The sequence below is a fragment of the Dunckerocampus dactyliophorus genome, chromosome 15 (assembly GCF_027744805.1).
Source record: "Dunckerocampus dactyliophorus isolate RoL2022-P2 chromosome 15, RoL_Ddac_1.1, whole genome shotgun sequence".
NCBI lineage: Eukaryota > Metazoa > Chordata > Actinopteri > Syngnathiformes > Syngnathidae > Dunckerocampus > Dunckerocampus dactyliophorus.
Window position 1 is genome coordinate 23,035,157 of NC_072833.1, and position 22,036 is coordinate 23,057,192.

The 22,036-nt window shown below is 38.4% G+C and overlaps 2 protein-coding genes and 1 long non-coding RNA gene across 4 annotated transcripts in view; 2 read left to right on the forward strand and 1 right to left on the reverse strand.

Annotated features, from left to right (window-relative positions):
- Positions 1 to 9,756, reverse strand: part of LOC129168562 (uncharacterized) — a 96,655-nt gene extending 86,899 nt beyond the window's left edge. For both annotated transcript variants that reach the window (XR_008566278.1, XR_008566279.1), the window contains exon 1: positions 9,447 to 9,756. This is a non-coding gene — a long non-coding RNA (uncharacterized LOC129168562). The remainder of the gene's footprint in view (positions 1 to 9,446) is intronic.
- On the forward strand, positions 5,134 to 8,948 carry LOC129168557 (alpha-2 adrenergic receptor-like). Its single transcript, XM_054754006.1, has one exon. The coding sequence runs from the start codon at positions 5,134 to 5,136 to the stop codon at positions 7,408 to 7,410; it is 2,277 nt and encodes a 758-aa protein (XP_054609981.1). The 3' UTR covers positions 7,411 to 8,948.
- Positions 9,757 to 12,908: 3,152 nt separating the features above from the next.
- On the forward strand, positions 12,909 to 15,893 carry LOC129195036 (homeobox protein HMX3-like). Its single transcript, XM_054800736.1, has 2 exons — positions 12,909 to 13,194; positions 15,460 to 15,893. Exons 1-2 carry the CDS (start codon positions 12,975 to 12,977, stop codon positions 15,891 to 15,893), a joined length of 654 nt encoding a protein of 217 aa, XP_054656711.1. The 5' UTR covers positions 12,909 to 12,974.
- The last annotated feature ends 6,143 nt before the right edge of the window (positions 15,894 to 22,036 follow it).

The following is a 22,036-nucleotide window of genomic DNA, read 5'->3' on the forward strand; positions in this document are numbered from 1 at the left end:
GGAATTAATTTGATTGTTTATAGACAAATTATATTTAAAAAGCTGATTAAAAAGTGTATCTTAAATAATTTACATTTAATAATTTAATTTTTAAAAAGTAACATTAAATGAATATGTATTTTTTGTATTATTTTACAATGTGTTTTATACAAAAAGGTTATTTTGGCTTTATAGTACTTTAAAAGTTTCATAAAATGTTATTTATTTCATTGTTTTAATGACTTAAGGCCACTGGGTTTGCAATGTGTTTTCATTTTCATACCGAGTCTGATTAAAAACATTTTTGTAGCCCTAAAATAATACTTTAAATACTTTTGAAAATACATTTAAATGTAGTGAATATGATAATGAAGTCAATGTAACAGGCAGCAGCAGGTGAAATGTGTTGTGGTTACGTAAGGTGCGAACTCAACAGGCGTCCGTTCTTGGCAGTCAGCATGTGTGAAAACATTCGGGCCAGTTTGATGCTCAGCGCGACGGGAACAAAGCAGAAAAGGCAGAAAGAGCAGCGACTCAAATTGTTTTTGTGTTTTTTCAAGATTCTTTTCTTGTCTCATCTTTGCCCAGTTACAAAACAGTACTAACAAGGAAAAAAAGGATGCAAAGTTACAAGAATAAGATCTTCTACAGTCTGCATCTTACGCAGGTATATTTTCATGCTCAAAAATATTAGGACTTTATTCTTTAGACAGTTTTTAGAGGGTTTTTTGTCTTATAACACAGGTGTCAAACTCAAGGCCCAGGGGCCGGATTTGGCCCGCCATATTATTTTATGTGGCCCGCGAAAGCCTTGAAATAATGCATGTCAAAAGGACACTTATTTTAATATTTTTATGTAATTTTCTTGTTAATATTAATTCTGTCTTTACTTTTTTAAGCTTTATTTTTCATTATTTGACTTTTGTCAAATTATATTTATTGTATTTTTATATGTATGCTGTAATTTAATATTTAATATTTTTTTACTTAATATAAACATATTTAAATAAGTAAAAATTGTAAAATATACAAATATATTTTTACAATAATATAAAAAGCGTAATATTTAAAATATATTTTTACAATAATTTAATAAACATTTAGTGTTACGTTTGCAATAAGTAATAAAATAATATATTAAAGTAAAAACAAAATTAATATTGCTAACAAAAACAACTTAAAAGTATTAATTAAGACAATCTTTCTTGCTAAATGTTTTTGTAGTCAACATTGACAGAAAACCTTATATTTTTTTGTAAAATTACTATTTTTTGTATTAGTTATTAATGAAAAATGAATGTAATAATTAATTATTAACAAATTTCTAAAATAGCATTATAAAAAGTGGCCCTCTGAGGATAACCATAGCTGCGATGTGGCCCACGGTGAAAACGAGTTTGACGCCCGTCTTATAACATCCCACATTTTTTCATAACATTACTATTTTTTTTAAGTATTTTATTTAGTATAATCAATTCAAATACATTTATACAGTGGTCCCTCGCTATATTGCGGTTTGAATATTGCATCCCTCACTATATCACTATATATCTATATCTATATATCTATATCACCTCACTATAATATCCCTCACTATTTGCATTTAAAAAAAAAAATACCAACAATAAATGATGGCGACATGCCATTGCTGAGATCGAGTTGAAAGAAATGTTCTCCTCTCATTCCGTGTGGCAGTGGTAAGAGTTTGGCTTCTTTGTCCTTCTTCCCCACTCCGTTTGAAACACTTTCTTAAGTTTAGAATAAGCAAATTGGAGAGGCTGACAAGTTAGCTTGGTAGCATGCTATGCTAGCGGCAGCCATCTTTTGTCTGCGTAGAATGCGTGATTTAAACAAAAAATAATAGCGTGTAAAAGGGACTATTGGGTATTACTTCATGTCTACAGGGCTCAAATGTGAAAAAGCTGTATTTAGAAAGTCAGAAGCAGGTTTTCTATGCTCTAACTACCAAAATATTCAGTTTGTTAATATTGAATCCTACTTCACGGTCGGATCTGGAACCTATTAACAGCAATAAACGAGGGATTACTGTAATAACATTTGAACGTAAGATTAGGACTGTAATTTAGAGTCATTACCTCCGCCAAGCACAGCAACTATGGTGCTTGGCGGAGGTCTGTGCTCTCCGAGTGCTTCTCTACTTATCTCCGCCAAAGAAGTTATGTTTTTGCCGGCCTTTATCAGTTTGTTAGTTTGTGCTAAAAAATAACTTGAAAAGTTCTAAATGGATTGGGATAAAATTTTCAGAAATTGTTGGAAATGGGATATGTAAAAACTGATTACATTTTGGGGGTGATCCAGATCACCAGGAATGTTTTTTAAGGATTCTTTAACATGGCGCGATAGGACCATTTTTGACATTTGTGCATGTAACGCAACAAAACATGGTCTGAGCACTTGGAAAAACAATACAGGACAAGTTTCCAACCGGTTCTCCAAAATATCAAAGCCTGATCCAGATAATGGAATAATTCCGGATACTGTGATCCTGAATATGAAAAAATAGGGGATCTTTGGCATTGTCATCACTTACTAAGACAACAACTGAAGGTATAAACACGCAACAAACACCATCATATACAGCAACCACACCGTGGAATCTGGGGTGTGCCAACGGATTTGTTGTATCTTCAAAAGCTACGGAGCTACAGGAGATGCTGAAGGAAACTGCCATTTAGGAAAATGCGATTTTTGTGAATAAGTACAGAACTAATATTAATATCATTATGAATCCTATCGCTAATGGTATGTTTTCATGGTCACAGGATCTAATTATGTAGATGTATGTAGAAATATGTAGACTAATATTTATGGTGTAAATCACAAGAGGAAATATGGCTTGGTGGAGGTCTGTGCTCTCTGAGTGCTTTTCTAGTTACTTTATAGTTTAGTATACTGGAGTTTGCCATAAATGCTACATTTTACAACAAAAATACAACTCTTTGCACAACAAAACACGTTAACGTATCGTGCAAAAATTGTACGGTTTGCCATGGTCACAAAAATACTAACACTTGACTCAAATGACATCAGTATTACTGAGGCCTTTTTTGCCACTAGAATGCTACACTTCACTTCAAAACTACTACAGTTTGTGACAAAAATACAAAAAAAACCGCTTCAAGCACTTTTAAATTTAATACAATTTTAATATCATGCATCATAACATCATCAGTGTTTATTTTAAAATTACAACTCCTCATAAAATTATACTGTACATTATTTCCATGGACCATTATCATAATTGGATAATGTTATTGTCATAAGACGTAAACGTTAATTCTTGTATTAGCATTTTTTTCTAATATTCCTCATTCCTTATAGCTATAATAATAATTATTAATTATAACTATTAATGACAGATACATAATATACACTAGTCCCCTACTAACGAACATCCGACGTGCGAACTTTCGGAGATACGAACACAAGCAGACTAGTCTATATTTTCATGTGTTTTGCCTTATAAATCCATATTTATACTGTACATGCTTGACCAGCAGAGGGCACTGTGACACTGCTAATGGGACCAACAGCGGGAGAACAAGAGGCGGAGGAGGGGAGGAGAGAGAAAGCTACATTGTAGCTGTATGATACAACCCGGAGTGTGTGATTAAAGTTTATGAAGAGTTAATAGGCCTGCTTTATTCTACACCACCCACAGAACACTACCTCTTTTAGAAGAGTCTAACAACGACCATTTGTCTTTTTTTTCCAATATCTCCTCCTCCTCCTCCACCACCACTCGACCACTCCTCTTCAAAGGTAAATAACATTTATCATTACATATTATTATATCATTTTTATTATTGTTTTTTTCATTAATTATCTTTGTTTAATATTACTACTGGATCCAAACTCATATTTACATACATACACATATACTGTATATGTATACACGTACATGTAGTACACTAAGTCCCCTACTAACGAACATCCGACGTGCGAACACGCGTAGATACGAACACAAGCCGACTGGTCTATTTTTTTCATGATTTTTTTCGAAAATTGCCATATTTTGTTATTAAAATTTTTTCGAAATAAAAGGCGCTATTTTTGTATTGCGAGCCATTCCGCCGCTACGAATGGTGGGTAAAAGCATCCCTCTCGCGCAATCTTTCTCAGTTCGTCTGCAGTTGTCCCTGATAACATCTCGGAGCACGCCGTTTGTACACCATCCGATACTTCACAGAGACGTTTGTTATCTGTTATCATGGCTGATAAATCGAGTGCAAGTGCTAGTAGTAGTGGCAGGAAACGTCAAGCAATTTCTATGGAAACCAAGGTGGCCATCATCAGGAAGTTGGACGGTGGCGAGAAAATGGCTAATGTAGGGCGTGCTTATGGAGTGAATCACTCAACCATAAGAACAATTTACACAGGCAAGGTTTGAATTACAGAACCTGTGAAGACTTCTGTACCAATGGCATCCACTATCATTACAAAGGGGAGTCTAACGACGACGAAGATTTGTCCTTTCTTCAATAATTCACCCTCCTGCTCCACCACTACCACCGACGACGTATGCTCGACCACTCCTCTTCAAAGGTAAATAACATTTATCATTACGTATTATTATATCATTTTTCTTATTGTTTTTTCATTAATTATCTTCGTTTAATATTACTACTGCATCCAAACTCATATTTACATACATACGCATATACTGTATATGTATACACGTACATGTAGTACCTATATAATAGGTAATATTACCTTTTCCCCTACTTAAGAATGATTCGACTTAAGAACGGTCATCTGGAACCAATTGTGTTCGTTAGTTGGGGACTTAAACATTACACGAGTCATTTAATTTATGTATTTAATTATATTTGAATTCATTTAACTAGTACATGTTTTAAAATAAATGTTATTTTAATATCTATTAAATTAAATATAAAAAACATTTTGATGGAATGAATTTGTGTTAATCAGTGATGGTTGCTAGAGGGCATACTGTATGTGGACCATTTATATGAAGAAAGATCCATGCTCACTGTCATAAAAATGGATCAAATAATCTAAGCGTTAAAGATTGTGTTTAGTGCGATGAGAGGAGAGGGGAGAGGGATGGGGGCGGGACTCCGACACAAGAATCAGCACCACACGCTGGAGCGCACAGAGCCGGCACATCACATGAATGTGAAAACCACAATGGATTGTTTTAATCAAACCTCTTCATCATCACCGTCGTCATTGTGGTCCATGGTGGGCATTGCTGTCTTGGTGAGCTGTCTCATCTTTGTCACCATGGTTGGGAACATCCTGGTGGTTATTGCCGTGTTGACCAGCCGTGCTCTTAAAGCCCCTCAGAATCTTTTCTTGGTGTCGCTGGCCGCCGCTGATGTCCTGGTGGCGGCGCTGGTGATGCCCTTCAGCCTGGCCAACGAGCTCATGGGCTACTGGAGCTTTGGGGAACTTTGGTGCGGCGTGTATTTGGCGCTGGACGTCCTTTTCTGCACGTCGTCCATCGGGCACTTGTGTGCCATCAGCTTGGATCGCTACTGGTCTGTGACGCAGGCGGTGGAGTATAATCTAAAGAGGACTTCCAAGAGGGTTAAGGCTGTTATCTTAACAGTGTGGTTGATTTCAGCCGTGATTTCCTCGCCACCGTTATTGACGATTGAGAGAAACTCAGAGAAGCAATGCAAGCTCAATGATGACACTTGGTACATCCTAGCCTCGAGCACAGCCTCCTTCTATGCACCCTGCCTTGTCATGGTTCTGGTCTACATCAGGATTTATCAGGTGGCCAAAACCAGAACAAGAAGCATGTCGGAGAAGAAGAATAACGGCATGCAAAGCAACCAAACGGCCACTGAAGACCTAGAGAGCTCCTCATCAGGTGGGGGGAACCAGAAACATTCCACAGGTGCCACTACCTACACCACCAACGCCAGTGCCACTGTTGCTCACAGCAACGGCGCTTACGAGGACACCAAGACCGCTTACGACGATGCCAAGACCACAAACGATGACATCAAGGTCGCTGAGAGCATTGCCACAGAGGCCGATGCCACTGCAAATCCTTGCAAATCCTTCAAACTCTGTGCCTCATGGGGCAAATACCGCAGTTCCCATGTCTGCAAAAAGCTAACCCAAGCTTCCACTGTCAACGCAAGCTCTGCTGGAGACTACGCCACCGCCTCTGACACGACTGCTGTGTACTCCAATGCTGCTTATGACGACTCCAGTTCCAATGTTGCTGATGGCGATGCTGCCCATGCTGCCCACAATTATGCCAAAGCCACTGGAGTCAACACTAAGGTTATTGATGGCGATGGTGCCCATGCCAGGACTGATGCCGCAAATGCCACAAGGGCCAATGCCGTTGCCAAAGCTGCTCATGCTGACACCACCAAGGCCCCTTGCGTTGAGTCCAATGGCGCTAACGCCACCAATGCCACTTATGCCAACAACGCTTACTCTGACTGCACCACTGATGCCAGCGCTGTTTCCGCAATCGTCAATGCTAAAGCCACCAATGCCTACGGCACTGATGCCGCTGCAGGCGGCAACGCCGCTGCCAACACCGTTCGCGCTGACACCACTGCTTCCACTGAACCCAACATCCCTGGTGCCGCCAAGGCCACTGCTGTCGACACCACACCTTATACCAACACCACCGCAAACCCTGACACCAGTGCCTCTTATGCCAACACAGCTCACTCTGACAACATCACTGATGCCACCGCCATCGCTGCAAACACCACCGATTCCTACACTGCTGATGCCATTGCCACTTCTGCCAACGTCACCGCAGACACCAACGCCGCCGCAAATCCTCGCAAGTCCATCACCCTTTTTGCTTTGCGGAGAAAATGTAGCAGGTCTCTCGTCCACCAAAAGCCGACCCAAGCTGCTGACACCATCAGCGGCACCGTCACTCCTCGCAAATCCTTCGATTTCTTTATCTGCTCCCTTGTCCGCCAAAAGTTAACCCAAGCTGCTGATGCCTCCAACGATGACGTTTCCGCCACCAACACTGCTTTCAGCAACACCACTGCGTGTGCCAACCACACTTACGCCAAGGATGCTGCCAGCACCGACGTCACTGCGGTTCCTCGCAAATCCATCGACTTCTTCACTTCACGAAGAAAACACCGGAGTTCTCTTGTCCGCTGCAAGCTAACCCAAGCGCGTGAGAAGAGGTTGACATTCGTGCTAGCCGTAGTCATGGGCGTCTTTGTGGCATGCTGGTTCCCGTTCTTCTTCACGTACAGCCTATACGGCGTGTGTGGGGCTCCGTGTAAGATCCCTGACACCCTGTTTAAGTTCTTCTTCTGGATCGGATACTGCAACAGTGCCCTCAACCCAGCCATCTACACCATCTTTAACAGAGACTTCAGGAGGGCCTTCCATAAGATTCTTTGCAATGCACGGAAAACGTCCCAAATAGCTAAATTTACTTGATGGAATTGCATATGAATGTTCTGAACTCCTGTTTCCATGCGTGTTTTGAGACTGAATCAAAACGCTCGATCCATGTCATTTTATTTATGTGAATTTTTTAAGCAAGTTTCTATTGGATGAATTGTATTGACTTAAAGGTGCTGTCTGTCTTTGTTAGGTACTACAATGGGGTCGCAAACATTTGGACGTACTACTGTAGATGCTGTGTCTCTTCCTGCTCAGTCATGACAGCCAATTGTTGATTGCTTCTCTGAGACTGCGTGCATGTGTATGTGCATGAGCCCTGAGGGAGTGAAAGCCATTAACGCCTCTCCCCCTTTTCAGGCCAAACCACAAGTCTCATCCAGTTGTGAAGAATATTGACGTTTTTTGTTTTTTTTGTTTCTGTTCTCTGAAACCACTATTGGTTAACCATGGGTGCCGCTAGGAATTCTTGGCCCCAAAGAAAAAAAAAAAAGAAAAAGAAAAAAATCACATTGGGGCCCCATTTTTTATTTATTTATTTTTTAAATTGCCTATTTTTTGGGGCCCCTGACTGGAATTGTCCTCACTTTTCCCGCCATACGCCGCCCCTGTTGGTAAAACATCCGAGCTGGTGGTGGCGTTCTTATATTTTTTGGGTGAAAAAAGTGCAGTTTGGATGAGAGATAACACCTTTGATATAGTATTAGATCATATTACACATTTAACAAAAAACTTTTTTCAAAAAATAAAATGAATTCAACATTTAACGAAAAGCTTGGTGAAATTTCAAGTCAGGGAATTTTAATGAAGACATCTTGATTTTTATTTTGTTTTAAATGCATGTTATTTTATTTATTAAATACAATATTACGTTTTTAAATGTCAATGAATGAATTAAAAGCAATTTAATACCTCACTGAATTTATTTGAAAATTATGCATTTAAAATGTATTTATGCTTACCACTACTACTACTACTACTACTACTACTACTACAGAGTACTACTTATTGTAGGCTCAAAAACACAGTTGAGTTACAATGAGTTACAAAATGTGTGATATTGCCTTGAAAATGCCGCATTTTGCTATATTTTACCACCAAAAATAAAATACTTGGTTCAGAAAAACACAATATTTTGCAGACAAATGTTTCCTCTTCCATTCCATGTTTTCTTTTTTACTCAAAATATAATTTCTAATCTATTTTGTAAAAAACAAAACACAATATTCCTTGAAAGAAAACACAAGATAGTTTGCCACAAGGGTGTCCCATGTTGCATGCAATGCCACATTTTGCTATATTTTCCAACAAAAATAATAGCTTACCAGTAAAATGCTATAGCTTGCCTCAAAACCACTATAAGCACTCTCAATAACACTTAACTCAACACAACTATATTTTGCTACAAATTACTATTATTATCTCAATAAATATCATATTTTGCCCCCCAAAAATATGTAGTTTGCCATTGAACTGCCATATTTTGCAATAACTGGCTCAATAACCACTATGAATAATATAGTATATGCATTTTTGTAATACCTAAGTGACCAGCAGAGCCTCAGTGATGTTGCTATGCCATGTGTGTATTTCTTTTAATATATTATATGAGCGTTACTATGGGCTACATGGCAGCCAACGCGGCAAACGCAGGTACTGTATTTGTCAATTGCTGCCATCTCGCGGCAGATGTGCAGTACACGAAAAATGAATGTGGAGATGTTGGATGTCCTAAATTAAATTTCATTAAACAAACAAACAAATAAAAAACTTGAGGGGGCAAAAATAACAACAATAAATATTCTAAATAACTACAAAGAATAAAACAAATAAATAGTTGCTAGTTAGATAGCCATGTTTATATACCCCTGCAGAAACGATTTTAAATATTGTTTATCTACCACCAAAAAGTGTGTATATGAGAAAATGATCCTATTTCCTGAGCTAGATAAAGTCCTTACAATCTCCCTTGGGGATTATTATTACCGAAGAAGTTAACCATCTCAACGCTTTTACTATCATTTATAAGAACATTAGGCCACATTTAAATAGTTTGCCGCTTTAATACTCACATCTGATGAAAAGAGACACTTTCAGTTGCATCTCTAAAACTGCATTTTCTTCGGTTTATACTGACAGTAGCGGTGCTGCTGTGGTCGTACGTTTGTTGTGACTGTGAAAAAGTTTGACAACTTCGGTAGTTTTGATTAAAAAAAAACAAAAAAAAATGTTTGCTGTCCTCTCGCCTTCTCCTCTTCTCCGCTCCACTAGGGTAACTCCAAACCGTGCCAACAACTTTGTTTTGCTCCCGTCTTCCGGATTAAATCTGCACATGCTCCTCGTAACATGGAATAGTCCATTGCATGACAAGGGATGGGTGGGCAGACCAAACGATCGAAATCGTGATAGATTATGCATTCTGACATCGTTTTAAGTATTTGAATCAAAACTGTTTCTATCTATGGGCCGTATGAGCAATTGCCCAGGGGGCGCAGCGACGGGGGAAAAGGGAAACAAAAAATCTCATTTATTTGTGCTCAGTGCTCATTTCCTCAAGTCAGGATGTGTGGCAGATGGGCGCCACCTACAGGCGGGATACTCACGTCCCCGTGCTTCTCAGACGTCATCAAACATCCACCACGTGACATGGATCAAAACATGGGGGGGCTTTACCGCTGTGCCTCAGCACTCAGGTTAATTACAAGGCGAAAAAAACAACAATAATTGCTCAATCTTAATATTCTAGTGATCGTTATGTCGCAGAGCAACAGTAAATGTTATTTCACGACTAAAAAGGAGGGAATTGTTAGTCAATATGAGTTGGTTTAGCCTGGACTGCTAGTTGAGCTACGGTGCAACAAGACAATTAAGTGTTGTTAACACCTAAGAAACGTTACTTGGTGTCTATAGGCCAGGAGTCTTAAATTAAAATTGGGTAAGGTCCGTTTATGCAATTTGTTCACAGCAAAGGTCCGAACCTTATTTTGCCTTAAATTGCCTCAAACAGACTAGCTCATACTAATATCAAATGTAATGAAACCCTGGCCATTTGCTACAACCAGTGCTTCTCAAATAGTGGGGTGCGTGAGAGGCAGGGAGGACTTTCAATATTAGCAGACTTGCCAGCATGCATGCAAGTTAGAATGGAATACATCACATAATTCAATTCACAGTTCCACATGTCCAACAGGAGTAGGAAGAAGCAAAGCTTATTTAATCCTACCACCACATCTCGTACAGTACATTTTATTCACTTCCTGTATTCCATGTGATTTTTTTTAATACATAGAATAATGATAAGGTAATGTGATAATATGATGATGTAATTATTAAAAATGTTTCAATAAGTATAATAATCAGTATAATAACAAATAAATGCAAATAAATAGAGACAAGCATAACAAAACAAGTTCAAGACTCTTCTTCCTTGTGTTTTGCAAACATTAGCTGCTTGTATCGTTTTTTGAATTCGCTCATCCTGGTGCTTTGTTTGAGTTCCTTACTCAATCTGTTCCATAATTGAATTCCACGTACAGAAATGTAACAGTGAAACAGTGGCGCTCCCAAAGCTGATTTTAAGCTGAAAGCCTGTACATAACCTGGTCCTGAGAAGGCTATGTGTTTAGCTAAGTTACCATGGCGATAGAGCTGCTTTAAAAGAGACCTTCAAGTCCGGCTTTCCACTCAACACAGCTCACTAACCCATTGAACTCGCTTCGCAGAACACCCCCTAAGTGTCTCTTTAACAGAAAAGCTGCAACAGTACATTATTTACCTTTGAGTAAGATCTCTGCAGCAGAAGCACGCCACAACTCTCCCGTCAGCGAAAGATCTTTTTTTTTTTGCTCCAAGTTTCATTTGCACATTGTTGCACTGTAAATTGTTGTGCTATGACCCTCGTAGATTTTTCATACTGGGCTCTACAGTTTCAGAGCGCATGCGACACAGCGGTTTGGCACTGGATTCTGGAAGAACGAACATATATTGGTCCGCCCTTTCACTTTTAAATGTTCGGTTTTGTCGATCAACTGTTCTTACTTTTGAGCAAGCCATGGTTCTCATTCAAAGAATAAGCGGCATAGAAAACGGACGGACGAATGTGTCTTCATTCGCTCGGCAGGTAAACAAACCGCGTTTGCTGTCACGTTAACCGTAATAACCTAAGCTATTACGCCCACAAACTGCTGCTGCGATCGGGTCCGCGAGCAAGATTATATGTCATTATATTTCCCATCGGTGGCGGTTTGGGCTTGAATGACGCCCTGGGTGGGACGATGCTGTGGCTCTCAGTCAAGAAAACGAATGAACAGCAGTTAGTCTATAGCCACCAAGTAACGTTAACTTATTTGATCATATACATTCCATAAAGTGGTGTGCATATAGTGATGGTATAGCGCCATGCCTTTATCTTTGGCCCCTCTCCTCTTCTTCTTCTTTCTAAATTGTGCACCTGATGGCTTTAACTTTGTATTTTCCATGTTTTGTGGACACAAAGTAACAGCACTTTTGTCATCGTCTCCCACCGTCACCCAACTAGCAGTCAAGGCTTAAACCAACTCATATCCACTCCAAATTCCCTCCTTTTGATTTCACATTTCCCTAGTGAAATGTGAAATAATATATGTATAAATGTAATAATATAATATTAACAATTAAATGTTTTATTTTTGAGCAATTACTGTTGTAATTGACATTTTTTACCTTGTAATTAACCTGAGGGCTGAGGCCCAGCAGCAGTTTTCAGTTTTGAGATCAGTCTGTACAGTACAGACACATAAATAGATAGTATTCAAGCCAGAAGGGGGGGAGGTAATCAATGATCTGTTTTTATGGGATGTTTGGTGGCCCCTGGAAATCTCCGGGCCCAACGCAATTGCCTGAGTTTGCCTAATGGCAATGATGAGAGGGAAAAAAATAAAAAGTAAGTATAGGGTAAGGGCACCACACGCGCACTCAGGGAGTAATGTGGGAAAGGGGACAAAATAAGAGTAAGGATTGAGGTGGGGGGGTGGTGTGTGGTGTTTGTCTGGCCTTGGCTGTGCGGTGGGGGTCTGGTGTGTGTGCTGGGGAGTGCCTTGGGCCCTGCCTGCTTGCAGCAGACTGGGCTCACCAGGGGGTCAGTGTCAAATCATCTTTGCCTTTCTTATTGATAAAAATCATATTAATTCATGTTAATCACTTCTATTTTTATTTCCCCCATTTTGTTTTCATTTACCATCTTTTTTAAAATGTTGTTTTGTTGTCTAATATAGCAGAACTACATAATCATCATGACTACATAGCTATTATCACTCATCATTTTTCAGGTTTATTTTGGCATAAAAAAATAAAAATAATAATATTTTGAACCCTCGATCAGACCATTTCTATGTCCATTTTTTCATGTGGGGAAAAATGGTTTTACAGTGAAATATTTCAACACGCCGCCCAGGCGTGATCCTTAGCCCCGCCCACAGGCTCGCGAGAGTGCCTGCAGTTAGTTCATGCAAAAACAAACCACGTCGCGCGCTCTGTAGTTGCAGTCGAGGCGCCATGCAGCTCGCATCATCATCATCATCATCATCACCCGACCTGTGTCCAACTGTACTTTTTTACGAACTATGGCGAGCAAACAGAGCAGGACTTCTTCTCTTAACTTCACCATCGACAGCATCCTCAACTTGAGGCAGGAGAAGAAGCCGAGAGAGAAAACATGCAACAAACACTGCAATCCGGATGATTCCGAGGAGGAAAAAAGATGTGGAAGGGATGTTGGGACGTGCTTTGAGGAGGACACGTGGGACGTCCACAGGAGGAAGGACAGTGGATACCAGGAAACAGGTTAGCCATACAATAATAATAACATAATAATAATAATAATAATAATAATAGTGATAATGAAAAACACCATTACTACCTCCAGTTACTGATTATTCCAGCAGTCTGTTTCCCTTACTCATTTTCCACTATCATTTGTTGTCCTGTCCTCTTGAGTGCCTTGTTGCTCCGTCCAGGCCGAGTAATTTTCTTTTTTTTTTTTTTTTTTAGTTTTTCTAAACTTATTCCATGGTGCCATTTTTGTGACTGTACCGTGGCGTTTAGTTGCCTGGTTACCCAAAAAAATGCTCTTTTGTTTACTTTGTGTTGTGGACTATTCCACACTTGAGCATTATTTATATTTTATATTATGTCACTGAATAAATGACAAAGTAAAATGTACACTTGTTACAATTTCTAATAAATTCTCAAGGAAAAGAATTAAAAACCATTGTTTTTACAAAGCATTTATCTATTAGTACCTTTTGAAAATTAATACAGTTTATTTATTAATTAACAATAAGTGCTTTGTCAGTATGTAACCATATGAATGACTACCAATTATATGAAAAATTATTAATGTACTTAATGGGATGTTTTCTTATGCTTTCATTTATTCACATATTCAATATCTAGATGTGAAGTAATTATGACTACACACAATTGTCATTTTCATCAAAACAAGGTGCTTTCGATTATATTCGTCAAAATGAGATGATTTCGTTGAAAAGCATGTAATGTTTAAAAATAATAAGCATATAATTATGTATGTATTTGTTCATTAATAATGTAGATTTAAAATATGTACATTTCTAAAGGAAATAAAAATATAATACACTTTTGTATTCAAATCTGTCAAATATATGAAAAGTAAATGCGGTCAAATAAAATATCAAAATGAAAAATGGTATTAACAATTTTAACAAGCATTTAACATGCATTTTCTATTCATCCATCAATTATCTATAAATGAAGTGCTGTTGATACAGTTCATAAACATTATATACTGTGTGTGTATATACATATATATATATATATATATATATATATATATATGTATATATATATATATAAAGAGTGAGTTGTTTTTGTCAATAAAACAGACAAAGAATGTTTTAAAATAATGAGTTGTTTTTGTCAATAAAACAGACAAAGAATGTTTTAAAATAATGATAATAGTACGTATATGCCTGGGGTGTCCAAAGTGCAGCCCGCGGCACATTCCAAACATATAATTTAACAAGAAAACAGCAACAACAGCAAACATGGACAAATCAGCAGTCATTTTACAAGAATGTAGTCAAAAATATTAAGAGAAAAAAAGTTGCCATTTAAAAAGACAAAGATGTAATTTTATGAGCATAATCTCATTTCAGTAGCAAAAAGTTGAAATATGAATTGTAATATTATGAGGAACACACAACAAATAATGTTGTAATTTTGGGAAAATTAAGCTGTGGAAAAGTTAAAATGTTGTGTAAATAAAGTCCAAATAATATGGGAATGAAGTCATAATTACAATAAGAACATTTACAAAAAGAAATAGTGGGAAAAAAACAACAGCAGAAATAGGGGGAAAAGTCTAAATATTAAGAGAAAAAAAGTCGGATTTTAATGAGGAAAAATGTTGCAATTTTAAGAGAATAAGCTTGAAATATTAAAGAAAAAATACCTTTTTTTAAAAAAAGTTGTAATATTATCAGAAACAAACAAAACAAAATAAAGTTGTTATTTTTGGAAAATTAGGTTGGGGGAAAAGTTAGAATATTATGGGAATAAAGGCAAAATATTACATGAAGTCAGAATGTTCCAAAAAGAACAAAGATTATGTAAGAAGAAAGAAAAAGAATTGTGGGGGGGAGCAAAGCGTGAAGTTAAAACAACTAATAATTACAGTAGTAAATAGTAATTTCATGTATATCACAATGCTGACATGCAGTTTTTCCTTGAAATATACATAACGTCTTAGCACAGCTACATGTGTTGCTTTACTAAATATCAAAGTGGCATCCCTTCATTTTTCACTATGTGGCCCTCGCTGGAAAAAGGTTTGGACACCCCTGGTACATACAAATAGACATATAAAAATACAAATGCCAAAAATAGATGAGGTATCATAAATATATGAATAACAATGATCCAAATTAGGCATTTTTAATAACGATAATATTTATATTTCTGCATCTATGTATGTTTATTCCACTATTTAAATATTTAGAACACTAGTACTACTACTCCTATTATTAATAATAATAATAATAAAACACGATGGCATCCATGTATCCGCAGCACCAAGCAAACCAAACGCGGACCCTGGAACGTCAGAGCCAGGACTCCCAACGCCAACACCACCACCGAGCAGGAAGAAGACGCGCACCATCTTTTCTAAGAGGCAGATCTTCCAGCTGGAGGCCACGTTTGAGATGAAGCGCTACCTGAGCAGCTCAGAGCGAGCGGGCCTGGCTCGCGCGTTGAATCTCACCGAGACCCAAGTCAAAATCTGGTTCCAGAACCGACGCAACAAACTCAAGAGGCAGCTGTCCACCTCCCCGGCGGACGCAGCGGTGGTGGAAAATGCAATTTTCAAAGGGAGTAACCACCTCCAGGCTGGATGTTTTGTACCGGTGGGCTTTCCCGTCTGGTACCACAACCCACACACTGCGCCTTACATCTACTTCTCCAACACGGCTAAATATTTTGGACTTTTTGATGGACACGGATGATTTTTTTTTTTTTAGGATATTAAAAAAATTTGATAAGCATGTGACACTTTTTGTTCACTTTTCAAAAAAAAAATATATACATATGAATGAATGTACTTTTTTATATATTATTTCTTTGTTATTGTATTTATATACGCCTTGACAGTAATACTAATTAAAAACAATATTTTGTCTTTATAATTTCGCAATAAAATGAATGATTTTCTAAAATTACATTTGTGTGAAGTGGATTTAAATAGACGCATTCATTTATAAATATAATATAATATAATAATAATAACTGTAATAACTGCTGGGTTGCAACCACAAAACCTAGAGGCAGGAGTGGCAGGATGACGCTGGGGGGGGGGGCACACATTAAATATGGACACGTTCATGTAGGTGCAAACTCAGCATCTTTGTGTCATCGTGCAGCATCAGTGTTTGGCAGAGTCACGCCAATAACGGTGCATGCCGCTGAAATGATTTGCTACAGTTGTGTGAGTGTACATGGTGTGCGGCATAAAGACGTGAAATACTAGTTGAAAACCAGGCAATCACACAGCTGTGAAAGCTTGTCTTCCTTCAGACATAATGAATAAAAGATGAAAATATAATGATGAAAATGTCTATCTGCGTTCGTGCACCAAGTCAGTCTGGATAAATACATTCTTCATCATTTCACTGTGCTGTTGGGCAAAGTGTGAGCTCCACAGCCAAGCCCCCGAGCTTCCAAGTTTATGGTGTCCATTTGCCGTTTCAAGCGCTATTTCTGGGCCGCTAGAAGCCCCGGTCCCCGTCACGCTTCCCCGCCCTCCGTGGAGCATCGCTTGGATTGCTTCCGGGCTGGTTTCGTCAGGGCGCCACTCTGGAGGTCAAGGGAACCGGGGGGAGTGGGGCCGGTGATACTTCGCCTGTCCGCCTTTGAGCCCTCGTGTCGGACACATGCCCCAAAAGTCCCAAGGGCGGCGGGGGCACAAGGGGCAGGCAGGCAGGCCGAAGTTCCCTTGGCTAGTGCAAACTTCCCCCCCTCTTTTACTGTATGTGACTTTATGACACCATTTTGTTTTCTTGCAACCGACCAGGCTTTGTAATATTGGCAGTACGTATATGGTGTTTATTGAATAATACGGAGCATTAAGATGAAGCGGAATGAGGAAATGATGAGTCTATAGTTTTCCGCTGTCAATTTTTCCCATAATAAATAATGTCATTCCAATTAATTTGTTCAGGAAAGCCAAAAATGTTAGCACAAAACTTGTTTTTAGTGTTTTACAGTTAGAGTTTGACATGCAGAAAACAATTGGAATTGCATATAAATACTGTATATATGATTGAATGAAAGGGATAAATGAACATTTAAGGTTACTTTTACCTTAACTGAAGACATGATTCTTGACGTGACTGTCCCCAAAGGCACCATGTGGCAGCGAGATCAACCACCACCACCTTCCTGCTTTGACTTCAGTTGCTTCTTGAATTCAGTAGTGTTTCTCATCTCAATACTGTAACCCAGTCCTCAATTATTGTCTGTCATGCCCCCCCCCCACGAGAGAGAAATGTTTTCAGGCACCCCCGATTTGAAATACTGTTGAGAAAGTGGTAACACTTTACAATAAGTACACAAAATTACAGTAGTTAATGAGGAACGAACCTACCTAACCCTAACCACTACTCATTAGTTACTCATTAGTTCTTCATTAGTTCCTCATTATCTAGTGTAAATTTATGTGCCTTAGTCATTAGTTCTTCATTAGTTCCTCATTATCTAGTGTAAATTTATGTGCCTTAGTCATTAGTTCTTCATTAGTTCCTCAGTAAGTAGGCTACTGTATTTTTGTGTACCTTATTGTAAAGTGTGACCGAGAAACTGATAAAATCTATTTATTTATCCGTAATGTACAGACTGAACTCAAAACTGAAAGCAGGAAAACAAACAAACAACAAAATGGAGAGCTGCGAAGCATACAAGCGTATTCAATAGTCAGATTGCATGTTGCGTATGATAAATTCATACATCTTGGCAGGTCTGCACTAACACTGAAAGTAGTCTCTGCCTCTCCCGCCCCCCCTGACAATTAACCGCACTCCCGCAAGGGGGCCTTACCCCACTATTTGAGTAGCACTGCTGTAACCCAAAATGGAGCCAAGGAAAGTTGCAAGTTCCAGCATTTTGATAAAGAAGGTGAGAAACACTATTGAATTCAAGAAATAACTCATGATAAAACAGGAAGATGGCGTCCGTGTGGCGTCTCGCTGCCACATCGTGTCTTTGGGAACGGTCACATCTTCAATGAAGGTAAAAGTAGCCTTAAATGTTCATTTATCCATTTTCGTTCATCATTTCTATGCATTTAGAATTGTTTTGTGCACGTATAACTACACTTATTAAACTATAAAAATGTGTTTTGTTTGAACATTTTTAAGAGTCAACCGCTGATGACATCATGGACGGGAGACATCACTTCTGGTTCCGGTTGCCGTTCTGTTTGCTAGCTAATAGGAAGCTAACAAGGAAGGATGATTTCTGACAAAAAACGTAATAAGTATACAGATGGTCTCACGCAGTGTATTAATAAGATGACAAGATGCATGCCATATTGTGCGCTAACTGGAGAATGCACGCAAACCGAGGCAACATTTTTGATGTTCACCAAAAAAAAAAAAAAAAACACGCTAACCGGGGCGGACATTAACCGAGGTTCCACTGTATTGCCAACTTTATTTTCGTCACATTACAACTTCATTCTCGTAGCATTATCGACTGTGCTTACGACATATTATGACTCTGTTCTTGTTGCATGACGGACTTTACTTTTGTTACATTAGTTTTGTTGACAGGTAATTTTCATCTAAACGAGGCAACAACTAATGAAATCTTTGAACGTTGACAAAAACAATGACGAATGACACATTCGTCAACAAATAAAAACGAGCCAAAAATAGTGACTAATAGTGATCGAGTCACATCTAATTTTGTCTTGTAGTGGTCGGGGGAAGTTAGGAATATATCCAATCATAGCTATTACAGTCGTCCCTCACGCCATCACAGTTCGAACATCACTCCCTCACACTTTTGCGGTTTAATTCATAATTAAATAATAATTCCTGTTTTGTGGTTGACTACAGCCTATTATTAGTAAAAAAAAAAAAAAGGCATATTTAAGCAAATGTTACATATTATTGTCTTAAACTAAGCATTTTAAAGCATAAAAATGTTCTAAATGAACAAAAATACAAATACAGTTTAAGGCAGTGGTGCTCACTGCTTTTAAAATGACCAGGTCCCAAAGATCTACAGTACCTCCTACTATAAACATTTATAAATACAGGGTATGAGTATTTATGTATGTTGTACATGTATGTCAGGGGTGCACACACATGATCTATCTCTTACTATAAAACATATTTATACTTGTATATATCAAATCTAACTTTGAAAGTACTATACTAAGTATTAATGATTAGTATTTCACATTCACAGTTTCAGAGTTTACAGGTCATCAAAATAGTTGATATCGTTCATTAATTCACGCTTTAATTCAATATGGCAGTAAAGATAATTACACATAATTCCTCAGTAGTTGTGTACATAAATAACCTCAGTAGTATGTCAGTCAAAATAGCTACGTAGCGTTCATGAGACACACTGCTCATGTATTGCGTCCGGTTAGTGTTTGCTGTCAAACATTGCAGGTATACAAGAAATGAAAATGATTATGCAAAAGACAATGTAGCCGAAATCAAGGCAGTATATTAAAGGGCTAGTTCCGATGTTTTTCACATGAAGGCTCGACTCCATTCATTTTCAATGGAACCTGCGCGATGGGGCGATTATCGCGTGTCACCGTCGAGCCGAGCTACACGCGAAGTTCGTGCGTGTGAAAGTTTGTGCTCGTGCGTGTCATGTGACACATGTCTCGCAACGCGATCCCAGGAAGTTGAAAAACTTGTCATCGCTGTCGCCCAAACGAGGACCAATCAGTGGCAGCTTCATTGATCGACTAATGAGCGGACAGGATGCTAATCAGTACGCTATACTTGCCGTGTCAGATTTCCAGAGCTATTTGACATTTCTAAAAAAAAGAATATAGAAATCTAGGAAAAAAAAGCAGCAGCTTGGGAACTAGTTGGCGCCAGAGTAAACATATGTAGTAAGTTGACATTAATTTACACGGACTTTTATGTAAGTTTATCTTCAGTACTAGAGATCCTGTACTAGCAAGCATCCTTGATCAACACCGGTCGCTTTTCCTCCTCTGAACTACTTTGATACCCCAAAATTCCCTCCACATTTGACAGCCAATCAAACCGTGGGAGACTCCTACAATTCGCTCTGGATGTGAATGCGTCGCTCACCTGTGTAGCCAGTCACAATCACTTGTCGCCTCTCGTGTGCATGGTTTCATAGAATTCTGGTCAGATTTCTGTGATGAAGAACGTAGTTCTGCTTAGTTGCTGTGGACTATTAAGAGTTTGGCTTCTCAAAACAATGTGCGTTTAAAAGATGACTTGATTTGCATCAGAAAAATGCCTTCTCAGAAAAATGTAACCTCACAAAACGCTCGGCACTATATTTGTCTGCCGCAGTATCCCTCACCGTCACATGCTTTATTCAAATATTTTGTAAAATGACTGCTCTGTTTTCCACTTTTGTTGTTGTCTTTCTTCGTTTTCTTGTTTAATTGTATTTTCAGAATGTGTTGAGGGCCTATAAAGCAACAGCCACAGGCCGCAACGGGCCCCCAGGCCACAGTGTAGACACTCCTGCTCTAATAATCTAACAAAGTTAGCGTCTTTGTGAGAAGCTAAGGACGTTTTGTGATAAAAAAAAAACATAAAAACACAGTTCGACTCATGCAGTGTATTAATAACACGACAAGACATGAGCCGTATTGTACGCTAACCAGAAAATGTACGTAAACAGAGGCAAAATTGTGGCGTAAATCTCGGACGTTAACAGAAAAACATGCTAACCGGGACGGACGCTAACCAAGGTTCCAATGTATACTATTTACATTTTCATTTTTTAATAAAAGAGGCTTAAACTAGATTAAAAACTGGTGTCAAAATGAACAGTGCACATTACGACTTCATTCTCATAGCATGATGGACTTTAGTTTTGCCACATTACAACTTTTCTTTTCGTAGCCCTACGGCTTTATTCTGGTCATTTTTACTGTATTTTCCAGTAATATTGCAATTTTAGCATTTAACATTTTTCTCGTTATATTTATTCCTATAACATGATGACTTCATTCTCAGAATTTTCAGCCTTTTTTCCTGCTGTAATATTACAACTTTACAATCGTAATTCTATGACTTGTTGCTTGTAAAGTGTGCCTTTTTTTCCCCTGATATTACAACCTTAATTCTCATGGCATATCGACCATACTAGTAACATTACAATTTGATTTTATAAGCATTACGACTTTATTCCTGTTGATAAAAACTGTATTATCATAACTGTACAAATTGTAAATTTGTGCATTTTTTTCTAATATTATATCGAATTTTTGTAGCATTAAATCTAGTCATAACAAACAGTCAAGTCCTAACTTTACGACTTTAACAAGGTGCCAATTTCCGAAGTAAATTCCAATGCTACAATAATAAGGACGTAGTGTTGAAAGAAAACAAAAAGTACATTATACAAGAACATTTTATCTCAAAATTCGGACATATTTGTTTGTTTCCAGTTTCCTTTGTAACGTTTCAATAATAAGATGGTATTAAGCACTAAGCACTATTGTGTACGTTCATACAAGTAAAGTTGAATTGAAAGCATGTGTTGGGTTGTAGCGGAAAGCTAATGGTCAAAGGGAAGCAAACGTGTTGACAGCCCTGCATGGCCTTAAGGCCCAAAAGGGTGGCAATCAGAAGCATTTTTGCAGCAGAAACAGTCTTTGTTGTCACCCTTGGCTGCCACCCAATCATGCGTACTACAACATCGATATAGCCACCCAACCCCACTAAAACGAGTGCATATGGCGTCTTGACTTTGGGGCGCCTTTTTGATCAGGTTAATGGATTTTTCTTCACTTCTGACAGATGAGGCCGGGTTGGGGGAGGGGTGCAGGGCGGCGGTCATTTGAGCGTTGAGCAGAGCCGACATTGCCTTCGTAAGTGTCCGACAGAACGGGCGTCAGGATGTCTGGCGACTT

Bases quoted from the DNA above. Each gene is read 5' to 3' on its own strand.
- LOC129195036 (XM_054800736.1), top strand. From the start codon at position 12,975: ATGGCGAGCAAACAGAGCAGGACTTCTTCTCTTAACTTCACCATCGAC. The intron at 13,195-15,459 runs GTTAGCCATACA...ATGTATCCGCAG, and splicing joins CAGTGGATACCAGGAAACAG to CACCAAGCAAACCAAACGCG.
- LOC129168557 (XM_054754006.1), top strand. From the start codon at position 5,134: ATGAATGTGAAAACCACAATGGATTGTTTTAATCAAACCTCTTCATCA.